The 10,214-nt window shown below is 38.1% G+C and overlaps 1 protein-coding gene across 1 annotated transcript in view; it reads left to right on the top strand.

The window, feature by feature from the left end:
- Positions 1-642: 642 nt before the first annotated feature.
- LOC144453191 (uncharacterized) overlaps positions 643-10,214 on the top strand; it is a 24,396-nt gene continuing 14,824 nt past the window's right edge. The window contains exons 1-5 of the mRNA XM_078144468.1: positions 643-789; positions 3,166-3,267; positions 4,380-4,694; positions 6,923-7,102; positions 10,019-10,214. The exon at positions 10,019-10,214 is cut by the window's right edge and continues 545 nt beyond it. Coding sequence (XP_078000594.1) covers positions 643-789; positions 3,166-3,267; positions 4,380-4,694; positions 6,923-7,102; positions 10,019-10,214 — 940 coding nt within the window. The remainder of the gene's footprint in view (positions 790-3,165; positions 3,268-4,379; positions 4,695-6,922; positions 7,103-10,018) is intronic.

The raw sequence follows: 10,214 nt of genomic DNA on the forward strand, positions 1-10,214 counted from the left end.
GTACCGTTCCGTGGTAGAATTTTGTCTAGATACAGTTGAATTAATTATAGTTTATATTGTCTTTTTTCTTTTAGTTTCCAACAATGTGGGGAAGGTTGTCTAACTTTGCACAGACTGTGCAGGGTGCAGGTACTGGTGATGGTACAGACACACAACAGTCTCCTGATAAGGTATGTGAGTCTCCAAATCAAATTGAAATGACAGAAAACATTGCAAGCACGAGTGCAGATAACCCTAAGTACCTGCATTGGAACTCACATGGCATTGGGTTCTGTTATTATATATGGTCAATTGTTTATCCGAAAAATAAAATTTCCAAGAAAATGATATTCTGCAATAGTCCTTTCCACTGCAAACAGGAAATTGAGAATACGGCGCCCTCACTCAAATTGGGGGTATCATCACCTCATAGTACCATTCTTAAGAGCTTTGTCCCTTTGTATTCTGTAGAAGTGTAAATCAGGGATGTTTTTCGTATTGTTCAGATATCGAGGAAAACATTTGCATATCATTTACATACAGGTATGTTTTTGGTATTGCACTGCAGTGCAAATACCACTAGTGCATTTGCACACCGGTGCAAGTAGTACATACATACAAATGTATACAATAATAGCTTATCTTCATATCCTTACACAGACCATGGATAGCAGTATGGACGATGCAAGTTTTGTGTCGGCAGCCGAGACAGAGGAACAGTTACAACAACAACAATTGTTGTTAAATCAGCTTAAAGACATGGTACGAGAGAAAGACGATGAGCTGATCAAGAAAGGAAAATTATTAGAGGTACTATTTTCAAGCTTCTCAGTCCTAAGTGGTGCAAAATTATCAATGTTTATTTGACAGGCATAGTAATTAATGGGCAGTGTTGCAGCCAGCCTTTTGAAAGAGTGGGACGTAGTGTCCCAAGACTTTCATTTTTCTGGGTCATCATAAATTTTTTAGGGACATTATAGACTGTCGACAGTCGCTCGCGCCTATTTCCCTAGGTTTTATCTAAACTCCGGTCCGGCGCAACACTAGTAATAGTATAATCGCAAACTGATATCGAGGGCCGTATTGCGAAGGCCCAAGCGACTGTTGTCCCTTGCCGCGCCCTCATGCGATAACAATAGGAACATTCAGTTTGTAGACTATTGACATTTAGGTCATAGTTCACAAAGCTTGTCAATCAAAATGAACATGGCGTAGTCACCAAGCGAGTCAACACATCGAGATGCATTGGAAAAACTTTGATACTCGCACTTGAAAGACTTTCAGAGAAGAATTATAGATACCTATGTCTCTGGGAAAGATGTTTTCGTTAGTGTACTGACAGGAAGTGACAAGTCCATAGCCTATGAAGCCCGGGCTATGAAGTCGCAGGCCTGTGGGTTATACTTCCATGCTCCGATCGTTCTCGCGATACAGCTAACAACATCTAGTCTGCAATTGTCCCAGTAGTATCCTCATTGATACAATGATAGCTCTAATATAATCCCGTATATAAACGGCGAAGGCCCTTTTATTTGTGGTAATTTTGCTAAACAATAGGGAAGTGGTAACAACCTAGCGGCCGACCCAAAGGTTCACACCCCCCCCCCCCCCCCCCCCCCCCCCACATCAACAACAAAAATCACATGCCAAAAAGAAAACATCAAGGAAAAGACACAACAAACTGTCATATCATATAGCATCGTGATAAAGATTACGTAAATTGACTCCTCAATCGGTATCTGAAATAATGGGGTGCAATAGCGTTAGGGATATATAGACTCAGTACTCTGTGGAGGCATGAGTTGAAGACGTGTCGGATCGGAGCACGATCTCCGTGCCGTGGTAAATATGGAGGCACTTTTCTGTTTCAGGTAGAACGTCTACCATTTGCACATTATCTGCGCCTCACTATCAAACATTTTATACATGAATATTATTACTATATAATATGCTAGCTGCAGTCGAGGGAAGGTAAAAAAGGTGTCAAAAACATCTGTTGCTTGACTGGAGTGTCGGTCGGAGTTGGTACAATAAGTCGACTTCCGTAGCACTCTCTCGCTCCAGTACCACTGTAACAGCTAGCTGCATGCTAAACATGGCAATAGACTAGTGAGCATGACAATGTATCGGGCGTCGAGTTTGTCAACGACGTCATTTACGAATGTTATAAAAACGCGCGGTTTCAAGCTTTAACAAAGAAAGATAGGAAAGGAAAAAGTACTTGATTATGACCATCAAAATGCATTTACGAGGTCAAATTTGCGCTGCAGTTTACGTGTGTTGCACGTTGAGTAACCTTACATTGAACTGTATGCAAATTATACGATAGAGTACCGCCCCATTAAATGACGTCACATCATGAATAAGTAATAGCAAGGGAGATGCGGCAAGGGACAACAGTCGCTCGGGCCCTCGACCTCGGGCTTTCGGCCCTCAATTTGCGATTAGACTAGTGTTGCGCGGGATCGGAGTTTAGATAAAACTTTGGGCAAAAAAGGCGCGAGCGACTGTCGACAGTCTAGGGACATTATAAAAAGAGTGCCAATGGCGTTGTAGTACAACTGTACAGTTTTTAAAAATATGTACCCACGTGCTGATCCATGCTAGATATTTGCTGAATGATTATGCAGTTGCCTATCCAACCCTGTTGTTATCTATGCAATATATGCGATCATTTGGCTGTTGCTATAGGTGTGGTCATGTTGCTAAACATATTTGCATACAATTTTAGTGTGAGTCACTTCCAAAATTGTGGGTCATGTCCAAAAAATGTGTGTCAAATGACCCCAAAACCCCCTCTGGCTGCAACACTGAATGAGATAAATTTCTAGTATCACTGACTACTAAAACAGCCACAATTATGTAATCTTCTTAATCTTAGAAATGTTATTAGCTATTAAAGGTGCATAGTCCATGATGATGTAATTTTTTTTACTCTCAAAAATGACATCATCGCTTATTGAAAGGCACTGCCAATGATTAGTCTGGCTGCTAGACCCTTCAAGCTTAAAAAGGTCGAAGGTCGCCACTGAGAAAACTTGAAATGGGCTGTAAGTAGAACATTATGGAAGTAATATAACATGTAACAGATTTGGAGTAAATTAATACGATTTGAAAGAGAAATATGAAAGGTTTTTCCTTGTGTACGAGTCTCGAGAAATATTATTGTAATTTTGTATTTTTCAGGAAACTAATGCCAAATTTTCTAAATTCAAGTTACAAGCAAAAGCTAAAATGTCATCATTGAACTCACAATTAGATGATTTGAAGAAAGACAAGCCAGATAGAGTAAGTATGGTTTTAGTTTAAAAGATGAAAATGGGGTGAAAAAACAGAAATGTGTATCACCTTGTCTTTGTCACTAAAAGGTGCTATTTTCTTGAAAAATTGTGAAAAAACAGCTGCGTATCATCTTATCCTTGTCACTAGGAGGGCACTATGCTCTTGAAAAATGACAGAAATGTACATCATCTTGTTGTCACTAGAGGGCGCTATTTTCTTGAAAGGTGCAGACCATTAGTTTTCTCCATACTGATGCATGTAAGAAGGGTGATGCTCAGTTTGACCGGACTGACAACACAGTTTTGTAGGTTTTCACTTGGTACTCTGCTTTCCTTCTGCTTTAAGACTAGGTCATGTAACGACCATATTTGAATTTCCAAATTTACTTGGATTAATGAAGTATACATTTATAATTATATTGCAATTAGCATTTTAGAATTTATTAAAGTCTCTGGAGGGCGCTATCCATACCTACAATCTATACTTGTCTATTTGCCCTGACGTTTTTGTTTTTGATGACCAGGTACCAATCAATAGAATTGTGTACACTAATGTCAATCTTAGTAATAGTAATGTTACCAGAGGGAGCTGTTCACTTTAAAGGGCTCCATTGATTTGTTATAACTTACTTTTGTGAGAGGGCGCTGTTCTCTGTAAAGGTCTATATTGGTTTATTTTTTGCCAGCAGGCTCTGTTCATTGTAAATGTCACATTATTTGTTATTTATAGTCGTCATGAGAGGGGCACTGTCTATTGTAAAGGCAATCTTGATTTGTGATTTGTAATCAGCATCAGAGGGCAGTGTTCATTGTAAAGGTCTATATTGATTATTTATAGTCATCACTAGAGGGCAGTCTATTTAAAAGGACAATTGTGATTTATAGTTTGTAATCACCACCAGAAGGCAGTATTCATTGTAAAGGTCTATATTTGTTTTTTATGGTCATCACTAGAGGGCACTGTGTATTGTAAAGGTCAATCGTGATTTGTAATTTGTAATCACCACCAGAGGGCAGTGTTCATTGCAATGGTCTATTTTGAAATGTTATTTTAAGTCATCACCAGAGGGCACTGTTCATTTGAAAAGGTCTGTGTTGATTTTGATGTGTTACTTACAGGCTAGTGGGGATTCAACGGAGGACTCGGCAAATCGAGGCAAACTGGTTGTCATGAAAAAGAAACTTGAAGACAAAGAGAACATGGTCAAAGACAAAAATAAAGAAATCAAAAAATTACAAAAACAGTTGAGAGACATGGGTGATACCGTGGCAACAAAAGACAACAAAGTGCAAGAAATGGAAAGCAAGGTGGAAGAACTGCAAGAGAAAGAAAGACAGTTAATGGGAGAGTTGGCAGAGAAAGATAAAGTTATTGAGAAACGAGAAGCTGTACTGGAAGCCATGAGGAGTGGTGGTGCTACTGAAGTCACAGAGGTAAGCTGGAAAGAAACGGTTTGTGTTTGGAAAAATTTTGAAAAAGTACAATTTTTGGCTCAAAATCTTTAATATTAGTATTATTGATGACGAGGATTTCATTTGTTGCTCTGTTCTCCCACTACATCTTGAGTAATCATGGCATTATGACGATAATATTTATCTCTCCATCAACTGTCTTGAAGGAACGTCATTGAAATACATACATCTTAGTCTATAGATCGCCCTCAAACAGTAACAACTTGTCATTATCCAGCTCCAAATTGACCAATCAGAGAGTTCCTTTTATTCTATCATCAAAGAGTCAACAGGATGCTGCCATATTTAGACTACAGTAAACATAATGACGCACCCCATTGGGCAATGAATTGTTGATGGCAGCCAATCATGTTAGCCATTGGCTATTGGTAGCCAAGTCAATGAGTAAATCCAGTGATTAGCGAAAACACTGCAAAAACCTCTTCGTATATATACATTAAATCTATTTTTTAATTGTAAATATTATTTATTGGAAAAATCAAGATATGAATTTGTCACTCCAGTCATTACAGCTTTATGCATACCAATGTGATAATTTGAATTGCTTGTCATAAATCACAAGCTGCTATTCATAAAAAAATTGTGTTTTGTTGCTATGGGAATATGGTATAAATATTGCATGGAGATACCCCATCTCATGGAAATATGGGAATATTTAGTCTGGGAATGGTTGTTGGGTTTTTGGTGTGGATTTTATTTAATCTGAACTGGCCAAATGATAGCTGTTGATCAATGTATATGTTGTGTGTGTTCTGACGAACACACCCTGTTTTAGCTGTATTTACTCTGTATACATCTACTGGGTTTGTCTGTTATGTTGTCATTTGTTGCAACTTTGGATGACTGCCTACTTCCTCAGTGGAAGGTGGTTCTCTGATGTATAAAGGAAAGAGAACATAAAGGAGCAAAGGACAAACACAGGAGATATAATATACAGTAAATAAAGCAAATAAGACCTTCATCGGAATCAAATTTTAATCAGTTTGGGATCCTGGTGATGTGATTAAAATCTGATGTAGTGGTCAGATAGTTGTTCACTATTACTGTACGTTCTGCTTTTTGCTTGAATTGTATGTATATGGAAGTATACCATGTTTACATTTTGGTTATCTGACATATTCTTCGTTACTGGTCACATTCAATTTTTGTAAGTATGCATAGCCAATCAAAACATGTCGTACAGTTAACACTGCAGTACAATCATTCTCATTGGTTAAATAGAGAATTAATGCGGTATGATTTGAATGTTTTCGGTAATGGGAGTCAGTCAGGTGTAGGGGCACCGACCAAGATGAAAACAGGAATGTGTAAAACAAACGACAATACAAGCAAAAATGAAGCTAGTAGTGTGAACTGAACAACTCGCCGACCACTGTATCAGATTTTAACTAGATTTGGATTCTGTGGTTATTAGGTTACCATAATTGACAATACAGAAAAATGACAGAAAATGGTCATGTCTATTTGCATATATTTGCATATATTTGCATATATTTGCATTGAAGGATGGACAAATTTTGAGATCTGCATGTGGGGTCTAAAGTTAAGGTCAAGGGTCAAAGGGTACATGCTAATTCTGTTCAATGAAGTCCTCTATGTTACAAATTCAAACCAAACAACAATTTGATTCAATTCTGTTGTCTTAAGTTAGTTTTCAAAATCCTCAAATAATTTGTACGTGAGACACAGTTTTACAACCATATTAATGAATGTCACACCAGTGCCTTCAAGGGTAGATTTAAGATGCAATTACAAATCCATAATTGATACTTCAAAATGTCAGGAAATAGTCCCCCAGTTTATTTATCTAACTTACACTTTTATTTAAAGAGTTGTACGATGGCCAAATTTTGTTGTTGTGAGTCAAAATGAGGAAAATTGGCATTTCTTATGACTCACCACATAGTAAGAGATAGGGGAATACCATATTTTGGTGCGTCACTAGAAATTGTGTGCATCAGTAAGGCTGTTCTGTTGAGGAGCCCTTCCAGTGTGTGTTGATAGTTACCTAATGTACTTACATGTCACAAAAGTTTGGACTCACCAAACCCATACTAATCCACCCCAGAAACTAAAAAATTTAAAATATAACATGACCTGCATGGCAGTGTTGAATTATGGGATATCTCCATCCATATTTGCATGCTTAACCTTCATGTCTGTAATTGGTTGCACGTGTGTTGCCATAGGAACAAGTTGAAGCTGAGTCAAACAAATTTCAAGAAATGTATGCACAGATGTTGTATAAGGATAGAATGGTGGTAGAATTGAACAATAAATTACTAGAGAAAGATCAACAAATGTCAGAGCTACAAGATCACATCAAAAGTAAAAATGAAGTTATTGACAGTAGAGATAAAGTTATCAAGGTAAGGTTTGTGTTTGTTTTCCTTGACCTTAAGGTCATTTACCATACTTTGACCTTAAGGTCATTTACCATACTTTGACCTTAAGGTCACACATCTTGGTACTTTGACCTAAAGGTCACATATCATGGTACTTTAATTGTAAGGTCACACAGCCGGTACTTTGACCTTAAGGTCATTTACCATACTTTGACCATAAGGTCACATGTCCTGGTACTTTGACCCTAAGGTCACACTCATCCTGGTACTTTGACCTCAAGGTCATGCATCCTGGTACCGTTACTTGGACCCAAAAGGTCATACATCCTGGTATTTTATACATCTTGGTATTTAAAACTTGGGAGTCAGTCAATTTTGGTATCTTCTCTCACCACAATTGTAGAATATTTTCAGCCATATTTTTATGTAATGTGTCCAAAACTAACGATAAATTTCAACAGTTATGGACGGCATTGTTGAAGATAATATTACACAAATTTGTACAAAAAAGAAAGAAAAAGACGATGTCCTGACATATTTAGCTGTTATCATAAAGATTTTTGGCTGAGAAATATGATTTGATGAAGGAAATCATGAGATAGGAGAAGTCCCAGGATGTGTGACCCAAGGTTAATGATGTAATATCTATGTCATGTGTTGATCATGTGACTACCTGTTGTCATGTGTTCATCATGTGACTGCTATCCTGTCCACTTGCATGATATGTATGCTCAGCATGTAGAATTCTGCATGATGTATCACTCACTTCCTGCTAGAGAATTTGAATAATTTCTCACCAAACGAGTTCAAAGTCAGCTGCTATTTCAAGCATACATAAGCTATGCTACCATTGTACATTGTTAAGATTTCATACATGTTGTCTTTTTTGACTGGTTTAGCAATAGTGGAGTTGTGCAGAGCTGTTTTGTGCTGAAAGTCCTCTGTGTCATTACATGAAGTCCTTATGCCAGTAACCGTCCATTTTCTGAGTAAATGTGATGAACTTGTACATGTGTGTATACTATAACATAAATATTACGTATACACCCCCCCCCCCCCTCCCACACACAGACACACAGACATACATGTACATATACTCTGGCTTGCAGACGTACACTCCCTCCCAAATGTGCATGCTAACACACACACACACACACACACACACACACACACACACACACACACAAGCACTTGGATACCAACAATCACATACATACATTCAGACAGACAGAGACAGACAGACACATGCACGACATACATACATACACACACACATACATACATACACACACACAGAGGCACTTGGATACAAACAATCACATGCATACATTCAGACAGATAGAGACAGACAGACAGACACATGCACGCATGCATACATACATACACATGTACAAACACATGCATATAGATACATATTTTATTTTTGTGTGTACAATATCCATGCCAGACAGACTAACAAGAAAGCCTGGCTGGCTCATATAATGGTTGAATGGAGCTCAGCGAAGTATGACAAATGTAATTAAAAACAGAATACACACAGATGAAAAGGATATACACTTGCATACAGTATGTACATGTGCATACATGCATATTAACACACACACATGCACTCTCATAAAAGTATAGATGTACATATATAGGCAAAGCTTACACACAAGAAAGCCAAATACTAAAGAAATAAGGCATATACATATGAACGTATTGATACAAAAAACATGTATTTACAAGTCAAAACAATGCCATCTTTTCTTTAAGATATATTTGGGAATTCTTTTTAAAAGAGACCACTTTAGTATAGTTAACTCTTCCAAAAGGTAGAGCCATTCAAAAAACATACAACAATTCTGTGTACCGGTACCTAGAATAGCATTTTACCAACGGTGTGTGTCATGATAGCAATGATCATTTGATTCTGTGGTCTGCACCTTGTCTTCTGCCTTACTCACTACACATGTATTACTGTATTGGTACACGTGAGTATAAGTCAATCTTCTTGTTCTGATTTGACTTCCTAGCATTAGGTGAAATGGTATTACAGGTACTGAGAATAAGTCAACCCGCTTGTTCTGTTTTGACCCTCTAGCATTAGGTGAAATGGTATTACAGGTACTGAGAATAAGTCAACCCGCTTGTTCTGTTTTGACCCTCTAGCATTAGGTGAAATGGTATTACAGGTACTGAGAATAAGTCAACCCGCTTGTTCTGTTTTGACCCTCTAGCATTAGGTGAAATGGTATTACAGGTACTGAGAATAAGTCAACCCGCTTGTTCTGTTTTGACCCTCTAGTGTGTGGTAAAATGTTATTACAGGTACTGAGAATAAGTCAACCCGCTTGTTCTGTTTTGACCCTCTAGCATTAGGTGAAATGGTATTACAGGTACTGAGAATAAGTCAACCCGCTTGTTCTGTTTTGACCCTCTAGTGTGTGGTAAAATGCTATTGCAGGTACTGAGAATAAGTCAACCTTCTTGTTCTATTTTGGCCCTCTAGCATGAGGTAAAATGATATTGCAGGTACCAAGAATTGCTGATAGTATGGAACCCCCAAAATGTAGAAATTATAGGGGTAGTCAAACTATTATAAGAAAGTTAGATATTAGAGTAGTTGGTGGCCGAGTGGTTAGCTCGTATGCCTCTTACCTCATGGCCAAGTGGTTAGTTCGTATGCCACCTCACGGTCGAGCGGTTAGCTCGTACCTTGTACCTCTACAGCCTTGGTTTGAACCTGCCAAGCATTGACTGGGTTTGATCAAAACTTAACTAAGTCTGTAAGAAGGGTGATGCTCAGTTTGACACTGCTGAACAAACCAGGTTTCTACCAGGTACTCCGTTTCCTCGTGCTTTAACACTAGGGCGCTGCTCAGTGGCAACCATTCAACAAATTTGTGAATTTATTTGGATGAATAGAGATCGTAATTATATTTGTACGGCTATTTCTAGGTGATACAATCAGAACTAGGAGAGAGAGACCAAACTATCAAAAGTCAGACAGCAGCTGTAGAAAAACTGAGTCACAAAGTTGAAATCGGTGAAGAGCAACAAAGTCAGTACAAGGAACAGTTGTCGTTTACCGAAGAACAGGTACGACAGGAACAAGAAAATTTCCAACAAAAACTCGTAGACGTCGAAAAATACT

This window comes from Glandiceps talaboti, chromosome 23 (genome assembly GCF_964340395.1).
Source record: "Glandiceps talaboti chromosome 23, keGlaTala1.1, whole genome shotgun sequence".
NCBI lineage: Eukaryota > Metazoa > Hemichordata > Enteropneusta > Spengelidae > Glandiceps > Glandiceps talaboti.